Source organism: Thermobia domestica, chromosome 13, assembly GCF_964235325.1.
Source record: "Thermobia domestica chromosome 13, izTheDome1.hap1.1, whole genome shotgun sequence".
Classification (NCBI taxonomy): domain Eukaryota; kingdom Metazoa; phylum Arthropoda; class Insecta; order Zygentoma; family Lepismatidae; genus Thermobia; species Thermobia domestica.
This window is the reverse complement of record NC_137466.1, coordinates 181,702,916-181,716,542: the sequence shown is the minus strand read 5'-3', so window position 1 is coordinate 181,716,542 and position 13,627 is coordinate 181,702,916. Positions and strand designations below refer to the sequence as shown.

At 36.0% G+C, this 13,627-nt stretch overlaps 1 protein-coding gene across 1 annotated transcript in view; it reads right to left on the bottom strand.

Moving 5' to 3' along the window:
* LOC145668836 (uncharacterized) overlaps positions 1-13,627 on the bottom strand; it is a 67,327-nt gene that overhangs the window by 18,316 nt on the left and 35,384 nt on the right. Inside the window, exons 8-9 of the mRNA XM_081737022.1 lie at positions 7,643-10,066; positions 4,459-4,546 (exon numbers count right to left, since the gene is read on the bottom strand). Of these exons, the coding sequence (XP_081593148.1) occupies positions 4,459-4,546; positions 7,643-10,066 (2,512 nt within the window). The remainder of the gene's footprint in view (positions 1-4,458; positions 4,547-7,642; positions 10,067-13,627) is intronic.

The following is a 13,627-nucleotide window of genomic DNA, read 5'->3' as shown; positions in this document are numbered from 1 at the left end:
TTTACTTGTGTGCCTGTTACGCTTTTGAGCAAGTGCTGAAATCAGAAAATTATCTTACGGAATCTGCACCGTGAAGCAAAAATCAGGTTACCTATCTGAAAAGTAGTACGTTGAATATTGACAAACTGCCTGAATGCAACCTCCATTCGATGTTCTCTGTTGCACAAAAATCCTGTCAGTGTAGCAAGGAGTGATCTAAGCAATGTTACACATACGGATATTTACTTTTTAAGACATTTAAAGACCATCGTGAACTTTCAAAAATAATAATAATAATAATAATATTATTATTAATAATAATAATAATAATAATAATAATAATAATAATAATAATAATAATAATAATAATAATAATAATAATAATAATAATAATAATAATAATAATAAAAAAATAAAGCATGGATCAATTGAGCAAGTTGTCCCTCAAAACACACCAACCATTCTAACACAAAACCTGTGTTATGAAGAGTAAGTGGTAGCCATACCAAACTTATTTGCATATCATTCTTCGGGTATTGATCCAATTTCTGTCTTACTTTACTCATACTGCTTGTAGATTACGCACAAGAATAAAAAATGCTTCTCTAGATTATACGTGCCCAATGATACTTACTCAACTAATTTAAATATTTTTAAATGATTTCTTCAACGTAATGATCTTCAGATTTCTTGCTTTCCAAATAATAATAATAGTAATTTACTGTACTCGCTCTCATTCGATTTAATATAACTTAAGTTGAATAGGATTTATATATTTATATTATAAAAATATAGTTATCACTATGCAATGAGTATTAAAATAGCAATGTAGAAAAACTCAGTAACATTACAACTTTGAATTTCTTCATTTGCTAAAAATATTTGTGAAATATAAAGGCTGTACATTTTCCCTTCAATTTTCTTTAAGGAGTTTCTACTCATAACACTTTTACTTACTGTAATAATCTACTATTTACGTTGTATTAAGTACAGCAGATACAAAATTTCTTATTTTTTGAAGTTTTTGAAAGAAAATGAGTGACTAGGATTTTTAAATCTCAATACTACATTCAACAATCTGTTAAGGGATGACACCTTTCATATTGTAGCTGATGAGATGAACTTAGTAGTACCAATAATAAATTTGTGTCGTTAACATACTGCTGATACTGTGCCGATACTGCTGGTAGCTCGGTCCCAAAGCTTGGTGTTAACTTTTAATTACTTACTCTTACTCTTACACTCACTCTCACTCTCTTTCTCTTTTTCAAACATATATGCATGTATGCACAAACACCACGATTCCAACTTGAAGACTTACGGTTGGTGTAAACAGACAAGTTTTGTCGGTAGATGTCACTAGTCTTCATATGTCTCTCATGTATTTTTAACCTTTCACAAAAATTCACGATTTCTCTTACAAATTTCAATCTAGAGACTTCAAATTTTTAGAGAAGGAACTTCATAACCTATCAAAGGCAACAATCAGTACCAATTTTTTATTTAGAATTTTCTTCATTGTTGCAAGCCATTTCAGCAATGAAGAAAATTATAAATAAATAAATAAAAAAAAAACGGCACGAATTGTTGCCTTTGATGGATTATGAGTTCCTTCTTTAAAACTTTGAAGTCTCTAAGTTGAAATTTGTAAGAGAAGTGAATTTTCGTGTAAGGTAAAAAAATACATGAGAGAGATACAAAGATTGTAGTAAAAAACTTTTACCTTTTTTATCTGACATCCCTATTCCTTGACATCTATCGGCAAAACTTTCCCTTTAAACCAACCTTAAATCACAGTGTACAACGCTAGTTTCATGTTTCAACTGAGGACTTCTTTTTTTTTTTATTAAAAAAAATATTATATAATACATGAATTAAAAAAATAACTCAATAAACCAAAAAGAGAGGTTTCTCTTCCGTTACCTACGAAGTTCGTTAACCATAACAGGATACAGAAGAACAAAGCAAGTACTTTGAGTTTATTGGTAAGCTGCTTACATTATAAATAATAATAATAATAATAATAATAATAATAATAATAATAATAAAGTGTCTCTTAATAAGGATTCATATTGTGAATATTTTGTCTTGAAAACAGAGCAATATTTTAAAAAGACCTATATTGTCAGTACTGTATCGTACCCGATGTTTTGAAGCAAGCTTGTCTGAATCCACCAAACTGAGGCAATTAGTCTTCTAATTTCTGTTCTTAAATTGTGTTTCTTAATGGTGGTAAAAATGACTGCTGCAACACACTTACGTGTAAAAGAATGACATCCTTTACAGGGCTGAATTCCTGAATTAAAATATATCCATAACAAATGAAAATGAAATGAGATGAAATCTTTAAGTTTTACGTCCCACGATTATGCCGGTTAGGCTAAAGGAGACGGTGATGATGAGAGATGAGTGAAATGGTGGAATGAAGAAAGTGGGAGGAAACGGGAGAACCCCGAGAAAACCCACGAGCACGGTGTTTGTCCACCACAAAGTCCACACAGCGTGAGCTGGGATCGAATCAGGGACCCCAAGCACCGGAGGTGATCGCTCTATCACTGAGCCACCGCGCCCCCACTCCATAACAAATGAATTACTTTGTACATGAATATCCTTTAAAATTACAATCTCATAATGCATTTTAAAGTTACATACGTGATTCATAGTGAAAGCAAGTTTTCAGGCAGCTTGTTCAATTTTCTTAAAGGGAACGCAGAAAAGAACAGTTTGTATTACGTATTAAAATCTCCAGACAGCCTTCAAAGTAGGAAAGTGAAAAATGTTAATTCCGTTCAAGGAGCCAACACATTAACTTGATGATATTATTCCCTTTTCACAGAAGCTCAGTTAAAATTCTTACAAAGAAAATCCCTGAGAAATACGACAAAACTGTACCTGATGATTACAATATGGAAGAAACTGGAAAAAGGCCAGCTTACACATGAAAAAGAAAAGTGCGTGAAATATCATTCAAATATTGAAAAAAAAATTCTTGTGAAAACGTAAATTTAGTTGAGGATATGGTGAATGGTAGAGGAGTTTTGAAAAAATAAGTGTATGAAAAAGACCAAAAAAAGAAATGTGATTATGTATTCAAGAAGCAGAAAAAAAAGATAATACAATTATTTAAAAAAGCTAAATGAAACAACGATGATAAAAGAATATATATAAATGAGAAAACAACACATTCATCACATTACTACAATATTTTGTTTTTGAAAAAAAAAATAATCACAGAAAAGAATGCTATGGTCACAATATTGTAGAAATTATTCACAGTGGATTATTTTACTAACATGGAACATTAAGAAAAGATTATATCTAATTACAGACATTAACAGCTCTCACTGATTTTCAAAACCATCATTGCACACAATTGTATTATTCAAGTATAGCGAGGAAAAATAACCTATTTGTACTTGCGTAATTATTTTCATTACCAAAAATAACGCTCGGAATTATTCGTCATTCTTTTAATAGTTTTGTGTCTTCTTCCTTTAATTTCTCTAGTTCATAAATAGCTAAAGAATGAAATTATTATCATTACAACGAGTTTAGATATAAATAATTCCAGGTTAGTCTATAGAAGATGCCATATAATATGACGATTTTTTTTCATTTACGTGTACATGTAAACACTACAACTAAGATTTGCACAGATATATATATATATGTATATACTATATGATGCACAAGCGAACACAAATCCTCTTGTTTTTGGCAACCTATTTAACTAACATTAAGATTAATATATATATATACGACCTACTCATATTTTATTTTATACGTAGATATCACATATGCCAAAACTAACATAGTAATTGAAAAAAAAAAAAATACACACTTACTCTTTGGCAAGAATAAATCTGAAACATACCACATACAACAGCAACTATAAAAAGTGACTTATTTCCACACACAAATATAGTTTTGTTTCATATAAATACAATAATATCCACACACAAACGTGTTCCTCATGAACATAAAAAAAAAAACACTCATCCAATATAGTTTTTAAATACTACAAATTTTCTGTGGCACGCAAGCCCATAATTTCTGTTCCATTCAGAAAAGACAGCTTCACATTTATTCCTGCCAAATGTATAATTATACATGCTCCCTGATTAACATCACAAAAGAAAGAAAAAAAACTCATATATATATATAGGGTAATGAAAATATTCTACCTCAAGCTACGTCTGTCACAACCTGTACACCTTTTATTATATGAACCGTCTCTGCAAATATACTTCTTACAACTAAAGTAAAATTACTTATGTATCAAGGGTAGATTATTTTCCATTTAAACTACTAGCAGTCAAGCACGATGTAAAACAAAAACAAATAAACAAAAAAAAAAAAAAAACTGTAAATAATTTCCGATTATTTGAAGCACTTAAGGTTCCTTTCCTTTTTTTTACCAAGTGATAATACATATATGCTTAAAACTAATCTAGGAAATAGGTTTCTCTCGTTTTTCACCTTGGTCGGCGAGTCCTGCTAGGTCGCGTCCTTGGAGCCGTTGACCCAGAGCCAATACTGAACATCGGTACAGCAGCAAAAGATGTTCCTAGAAAGAATGGAATTCATTACTGTTTCTGCTATTTTGATTCCATTTTTAAGTTAACGAGTAATTTTGATACTAAAATATTTGTGTGTGTCACGGTTGAAAACTAAAATTATTCAGGAAAAGACACGCAGTAAGCAATCCCTCAATCCTACTTGAGGTGTGTTGTTTGTTTTGGCACTAATGTATTTACTCAGAAGAAATGCAGCACAATTGTTTTTTTTTTTTTTTTTTTTTTAATGCATTTCTCTTTACTGGATTAAAAGATTCAATATATTTCAATCAAAAATTTTTTTGTACACCTTATATCTGGAGAACTACATACAGTGTAGCCAAATCCAAACTATCGCTCAGTATGATGTGCTTATTCCGTAGAAAAAACAAAAATTTGATTTAGGAGCCGTTCAAAAATTTTGTGGCCCTGATCCAAAAACTACTGGTCAAGATCGCAATCTTTTAATCCATTTTTTTGGATCATTCTCAAATTCTTGTTCAAATAAATAAAATTATTTCATATTGATCATCATAAACAGATGTGTTTTCTTACAGATATTTCCGAATTACAGAAATATCTATCTGAAAGATTTGGGGAAGAAACCGTCTAGAAGATGTATTGTCCCGGCATTCGAACTATTTGCTACTTATGACCTTTCCAAATAAAGGAACAAAATACGGCTAGAATGGCAGACCTGGACAAAGTGGCGGAACTGTAACACGCTTTTCTCCCCGTATTCTTTTATTTATACTTCAATATGAAAACGTTTACCAAACTTTAAACTCGAATTTGCATTTTATTTCATTTACCTCTCCTTGTTGTTAGCTTTCCTTATTTCTCTATATTTACCATCCGCCTGCGTATGTATTCAGGAGATAAAACATCTTAAAGAACTACTTCATGGATTACTATCAATTTTAGAGTCAATGATACACAGGCTCAAAAGTTAAGAATCGAGTTTGTTGAAGGTGATACTCAAACCGGAAGTGGTGATCACTCTAGAGCAAAAACGGTAACATAACCAGAAGCGGTTTCCTGATACTGATTAAGTGTGCCAAGAATTCATTTTATCTCCATCCTTAACTCTCTACCAAGACCAGAAGTGACAGACGTCAATTAACAACTTCCGGTTTCAATATTGATCTCAATGGAACAAGAACGATAAGAGTGGGTTTTGGATTCGATTTAACGTTCTAAAAATAGATACCACCTTTTGTCTTAACTCTCTATTCAAAAATCAACCACTTCCGGTTCTAACATTAATCGTAAACAGAGTAAAATATCTTATCAGAAAGCAATGTGGAATTGAGTTTTCATTTTCTAACCATTCATTCTAAGATCTCTCCCTGGTCTTAGGAATCGTTTATAAAACTCACCTCACTACATGCACTCCGTCTCCTGAACATCGACTTTTATTCTTGCCAATTTCTTACTTACATTTTTTGAGAATACTCTCCGTTTTATATTCTCTCTCACTATTACATTTGGTTATTCATAAACTTTTATCATCAAACTTGTAAATTTCTTTGATAATTCTACACACAAATTTATATCTTCATTTATTAGAGTTTCTCTTCAGTACTGTCACTAACCGCTTCGACCGACTAGTTTTATCTTCATTCACCTGCAACATTATTTCGGGACTCTCGATTCCAATGTGATACCCAATTGCAGGCTTCACACTTGTTTCTGTTCATTTTTTACTTATATCCTGCTTCTTATCTAATAAATTATCTCGCGAAAGAACTTATATATAGTATATTGTGCTTTTATATGCATATAATATTGTATGACTTTTCACTCTTGTAGCAATGCCTTTCTATTTCCGGTGTACCCTCAAAATATATATACTTCGGCCCCAACCCCGCCGCCCTCTTGCGAAGAAAATCTTCCCTTTGTTTTGGGGAAAGAAGTGAATGACGACCTCAACTGTGTTGCCAATTTGTCATTCAGTCGTTTGGTCTTGGCGAATGAAGATCGTAGGCTACTTAGAATGGCTAACAAGACAGTGCAGAGGGAAACCCGTCACTCTGGCAGCCTTGTCCACATCCTAACTCGGTCAAAGCAACTTCTACCTTCTCTTTAGAGAGAGCTACAGTAAAACATATATCGACAGCAGCGCCACATTTAAAATAGAAAGGTTCTAATTCGGTTTCCGTGCCTGGTTGGAACAAAGCAATTCCGAAGTGATACAGTTTGTTGTAAACTTTTCTGTACAAACCTGTAAGGATGGCTTCTTATACCTAATTAAGTTGTTGTTATAATAATAATAATAAACACAGTTCTAAACACGCTACAGCTGTCGGAAAATTGAAGCTACGGCATAAATCGTTCATAATATCGAAAGTGCACACGCTTACTCCAGTTTTTGCGAAGGAAGTCATGGAAGGAAAACTAAACTATTGCAAGTCATAGACGTATTCCCATCACAGCATATGATTTGAGGTAGAAACACGACCGAAATAGACACCCAAAATTTAGGACCTAAAATATACACTGCAAATTCAATCTGAAAAAAATGTGCTCAACAACCTTGAGAAGTCAGGGAAATGAAAATACAAAATCCTTGGTAACCCTGTAAAGGGAGAGACCAGACGAATGATTATGAACGAATTAACGACATGAGAATGTGTGAGGAAACGGAAGAATCTTGAGAAAACCCATGGACATGACGCTGCCTTCCACAAATTTACATGCCTAAAATCGAACAAGGGGTGATCGCTCTACCACTGCTCCCACGTAGTTGTTTCGACATGCTGTTTGGCAATAGCAACCACCTACTGTGCAAAGTTGAGGAAGTTAGAGGATATCATATTAAAGAAGCCCCCATGACTTCCTTTGGGAAAAGTGAAATAGATACCGGTATACCTACAGTTCCTGATTTTCGGAAAATTGTTGACAATTTACAATGTTGCTCCAACCTTCCAACTTCAAGAAATCTATAACGGTTCTTATTTCGATTTACCTTTATCAGGACTATCTTCCACTTCATTTAGTACATGAAATCACTTTACAAGTAGTTCTATTAATATCTTTCATATACAGTATCTATATGAAATCGAAATAAAATCGCTATAATATCTCTCAATAATTTAATTTCTCACCTGCAGTTGGGCCAGCTGGGTTTGATGATTGTGTGGATCCGAACTGAAAGACCGGAGTCTGCATTTGATTGCTGGTTCCTGGCTGGGATTGTCCAAACGAAAACACTGGAGGATTTGATGGTGCAGAACTTCCACTAAAATTAAAAGGGCCTGCGGTCTGTCCTGTGTTCTGCTGCGTAGATCCAAATGAAAACCCACTTCCTTGTTGAGTTGGAGCGTTGATATTACTTCCACCAAAGGTAAATACTCCACCAGTGCTTGGTTGGGGCTGAGGTTGTACCTGTTGAGATGAGCTTCCTGCACCAAACTGGAAAAGGTTTGTTGTATTCGTGGAAGAGGACCCAGGCTGTGCTGTGTTTGTTGATCCAAAGCTGAACAAATTCGAAGCAGTAGTGGTTGGTGCTTGGGGTGTTTGTCCAAAACTGAACGTTGATTTCCCAGCTGTGGAGCCAAATGTAGATCCAAACTGATTCGCTGTGGTTGTATTTGTAGTTGCTGCATTGGTTGAAGCACCAAAATTAAACCCACCAAAACCAGACTCATTCGGTTTCTTTGTTGAGAAATCAAACTTAAAACCTCCAGGCGCAGTGTTTCCTGACGGTGCTCCATTGTTACTACCTGTCTCCATGCTATTCATTTGAGGAGTGGTTGTTGCGTTTTGGCCTACGCTAAAGTTAAAAGTAGGTTTTTGTTCTCCAAAAATTGACATAGTCGAACTTGTAGTCTGCGGGGTAGTAAATAATGCCTGTCCTTGTTGACTGCTAGGAGCTTGCGTTGTAGTTGTCGTTGAGCCTCCAAACGAAAACAGATTTTGCGTGGTGGTTGCAGATGATGGGAAGCTAAAACCTTCACTTTTTGTAGTAGTAGGGACTGTTGATGAAAAATTTAAACCACTGCCTCCTTGACTGGAAGTTGTGGATGGGACAGTAAAATTCAATTTTGATGCATCTGTACTTTTAGGCACAGTGCTCGACGCTCCAAAAGGTGTTGGGTTCATCGCTGTCGAAGATGTTGATCCGAAATTAAACAACGAAGTCGATGAAGTTCCAAACCCAGAAAATCCTGCCTGGGTTGTAGTTGTCACAGGAATTGCAGCCGATGCGACTGTAGACAAAGGTGGTTGTTGGGTTACTCCCTTAACTCCGTCTCCTTGAGTTCCTGGGGTCTGTTGTGCCCCTGTCGAACCAAACGAGAACGTAGGTTTAACAGAGCTTGTTGTTACTGGCAATGTAAAGGTGGCACTTACATCTGTCGACTTTGGTGGATTTGTGACATTTCCGAAATTAAACCCTGTATTCGTGGTTGGAGCGAAGCTAAAGCCAGATGAAGATACAGTTGTCGTCGCTGGCGCAGTAGTTGTCTGACCAAACGAAATTGATGTACTGGGTGTCTGTAGCGATGTACTTGGCGTTTGTTCATTTTTGTTTTCTTGTCCTTTAGACGCTGGAGGAATATTCATATTAGTTGCAAATGGAGACGAAACTGAAGACGTTGCTCCAAATGAAAACTTCGAATTCACTCCCTTTTCGCCTGATTGCGTAGCTGACGTTAAAGGAATATTTAAAGCTGCTTTTGATGCAGCGATTGCCTCTGCAGAGTTTCCAAGGGCATTGTTCGACGTTAGTGCAGTGGACAAAAGACTGTTACCACTGCTAGTAACGTTGCTTGAGTTTTGCTTCGCTCCAAACATAAATGGCTGACCACTTCCGCCAGCTTGAAATGAAAAGGTAGGCTGTGTGGCAGCAGAAGTAACTACGTTCCCAAACAAACTCTTATTGTCCGAGACAGGCTGAGATGCAGGAGTTGGCTGCTGAGTTGTTGAAGTAGAAGTTGGCTGAGTTGTTGTTGGAATTGCTGATTGCTGACTCGTTGGCTGAAACGGCGATTGCTGTGCATTTGATGGTGTAGACGAGGGCTGAGTGGCTGATGGGAATGAAAATGGCTGTGTGCTTGATGGAAACGATTGCTGTGTCGTTGGTGGAACAGATGGTTTCTGGGTTAAAGAGAACTGTGGCGTGGTTGTAGTTGGTGCAGATGTTTGCTGCGTTGAAAAAATGGATGTAGACTGTTGTGTCGTTGCTGCTGGCAACAATGGTTGTGTTACGACTGTGGAAGAAGACTGTGACGTTGCAGATGGAACAGAAGGCTGCGATGTTGTTGACGCTGGTGTAAACTGCTCAGCTGATGAAACAGCCGACTGCTGTGTGGAAGGAGTGACTTGTTCCGCTGTTGCTTGAGAAGCCGACTGGGGCAAGACACTGGAAGTTCGTGGTTCGGTTAGAACTGACGTTGATACTACCGGAGAGGAATTTGACTGGACAACATTGGTCGCTGTGTCCAAACAAAATAAAGCTTCAGAAGATGTTGTCTCAGTGGTATTTGTTTCTGCAGCTTGTGCTGAAGATCCTGACCTGTCGACTGGACCTAAAAGATAATTAAAGACATTTAGGATACATTTAATCCTAGATTGCTATCAAGTTTTGAATGATTCCTACTACTATCATACGTGATACTTTAACTATGTACCTATTTTTTTTTTTTCACACCCTTCAACTAACACTTAAAAGTAATCAAAGGTATTCAATTGCTCTCCTTAAGATCAGGAATCAGACTTTTGGGACTTGTAGCGCTATGGCCATATTAGACCGTCAGGTACGAAAAATGACGTCCTTCCGCGATCATACTACCCGGGGAATCGGGGAGGAAGAAAGGAATGGGAAAGGAAGGAAGCAGCCTGGACCATTATGTCAAGTACCATCTCGGCATCTGCCTGATGTGAATGAGGAAAACTCAGGAAAACATCAATCAGGATGGATGACCTGAAAAAGTTGACAGTTTTTCGACCGAGTATCACCACTGAGAATCGAACCAGGGACCGCTCGCGCCAAAGGCGAGAGCATACGTTCCGCGAGGCCACAATTGCTCTCCTACATCCCATTAAATGCAAAGGTGCGGTTTTTAAATTTTATTTATTTATTTATTTTTGAGTTAAATTAATATTCCGATTACAATCATTTGCTGCATTTGTTTTACTTGCATATGGAACGATTTTAATTTTTGCATTTTTATTTACAGCTGAAGGGAATTTTGAAATACAGGGTGTCACAAAAAAAAAAAAAAAGAACGAGAAATTTTGAAAATTAAATAATTTATGAAAACAAAGTTTCTTTAAAAAAAATTCTCATTTATGTCAATTTGTGAGCATTAATTCACAAACTTGTCGTCGCATAACATGATCGTTGAGTTTCTGTTCCACGACGATCTGCAACTTGTATGGATGGCATTGCAAGTCCTGTACTAGTATTCTTCGAACACTTGCACTATGCAACTGTAAAGATGCTGAGTGACGACAGATTGACCGATGTGGACTTCTTATGACACCATCTCGAACAGCTTGGATACTGTCTGGTGTACGAACGGTTCGCACACGGCCTGGAGGTTTCTTTTCCATTGCCGAATCAGTTTGCCCGAAATTACGTATCCATGTTTTAATTGCATGTGTTGACGGAACACGATCGTGGCGTCTTAAATTAAAATGAGACGGAATTCTCTACGTGCCCACTCCACACTGTCATTGTTCTTGTAAAACGCTTTGATCGCAAAAGCACGTTAAGCACGACTTCAGGCATTCATGATAAATGGCAGGGCGTCGTTAACAGGCTGGAGTGCGTTATTCAGGGTTACCAAAAGACCACTGTTGTCAACACAACTTTCAAAATTTCCGTTTCTTTGAATCACCTTGTACTTTTTAATATATAGTCTATTTGTTGTGAAATTTCAAGTTAAATGTGTGTTATTATAAAGTAGCTACTAAACTATCTGACTTCTAAAATATAGGAATACGCATTATTACGAAATACCACATGATACATTTTAAAGATGTATTAATTAGATATGAGGAATTACATACTGTAGTTCGTGAGCTTTTGTTTCCAATGGGAAAGAAATGAACATACGAGAACAAAAAGTTTATGTCATCATTACGACATGTCGTCCGTTGTAGAACTTGTCTTCTCTTATAACGTAACTATTTTTCAATGATTTATTGAAAATATAGTATTTCATTCCTAAGCTTCATTACTACTTATTTTTACAGGCTTGGCAAAGAGTCACTAAGCCTCCTCAGATTGTACAGATAACTAATATACGTTTTGGAATAATGATAATGCTAGCTTCATTCATGAGCGGTCCTAGATTCAATCTTAGGATAAAGCAATCAGGAGGAGGTTTTTCTTCAGTGCCAACAAGAAAATCATGGGACTGGCACCTACAAGTAACACTGACGGCGGTAAATTCTCGACTATGCAAAACTGAAAATGAAAAATGAAATCTTTAAGTTTTACGTCCCACGGTTATGCCGGTTAGGCTAAAGGAGACGATGATAATGAGATATGAATGAAATGGTGGAATGAAGAAAGTGGGAGGAAACGGGAGAACCCCGAGAAAACCCACGAGCACGGTGTTTGTCCACCTATGCAAAACTGAGTGGAAGTGAACTAATGGTTAGTGTCTCCCTTTGCAATAGGCAGCAATCAGGTTCGAATCAGGTGGTCAACCATTCTGATTGAGATTTTATCATCAGGTTCACCAGGCGAACAACGGTATGGTACTGTTAAATATTGGCCCTGGCCAATTTCCTTCCACTTACTTTCTCACTACTGTTGTTATTGGTTTCAGTTGTTTATTATTCTAATGAAAATTGGCCTCGCAGGCTGGCCTGGAAGCTTGTTGGATCTATAAATAATCTCTACCTTGCTCTTCCATTACCATTACCATTAGGATCTTAGTCTTAAAGTAACAAATACCTGTCATATACATTCCTATATGGTATATTTTATACCCTGACCTTTTTAAAGATTTTTTCCCACTTTTTAATGGTCTGCTTTAAACCAACCAACCAACCTTGATTGTCTGTTGCTCAAAAAGTCATGTTAAACATCAAATTTTTGGACAATGCATATCAGGATACAGAAAAACAAAGAGATAAGATTGCTATTTACGCGACTTACATTATGGTAAAACTATACTAATTTCACAATCTTGTCATTATCGATACCATGATTCATAGATCTATTTTAATTTATTTGGAGGTGCACACCCACGTTACTTATTTATTTATTTTTAAAAGATCAATTACATATTCAAGAAATGCCGTGAATTCAATTCTTGTAATTTCTGTACTGATTAAAACATGGTTATCCATTCGCAACACATCTACTATTAGTTACCTGTGTCCACCACACTAAAATTATATCCACATGTAAGTCCTTAGAAATAAAACGAATATACAGGGTGTTTCAGAACAATACCGACAACGTTTGGGACGTGATTCCAGGCACCAAGGTAAGACAAAAAGTATAGACCAACCTGGATGCATAAATGCTTCCTTTCGGAGTTATAGGCTGCCGAAAACATGAAATTTAAAGACACATAGCTCCAAAACTATGGGACCTACCGTAGTCGGATCAAGACTTCACTTAGAAATTAGTTTGTGCTGTATTCAAATATCTAAGTTTCACAACTCGTAGTCATATCAAGACTTCACTTAAGAATTAGTATGTGTTGTATTCAAATATCAAGACTTCACTTAAAAATTAGTATGTGCTGTATTCAAATATCTAAGTTTCACAACTCTGCGGTACTTCCGCAACATTTTTTTATAGAGGTAGTTGGTGAGTACTTCAGATTATATGCCCGTAGCCAAACTCCCTTTATAAAAAATTGTTGCGTGAATACCTTAAGATTCTGAAACATATAGTTTCGAATAGCACACATATTAGTTTCTTGACCTGACTACGGTATGTCCCGTAGTTTGGAAGCTATGGACCTTTCAAGTTTATTTCTTTCATGTTTTCGGCAGCCTATAACTCCGAAAGGAAGCATTTGTGTATCCAAGTTGGTCTAAGCTTTTTGTTTTATCCTGGTGTCAGGAATCACCTCCGAAATGTTGTCCGTGTTGCTATGAAACACTCTGTGTGTGTATAT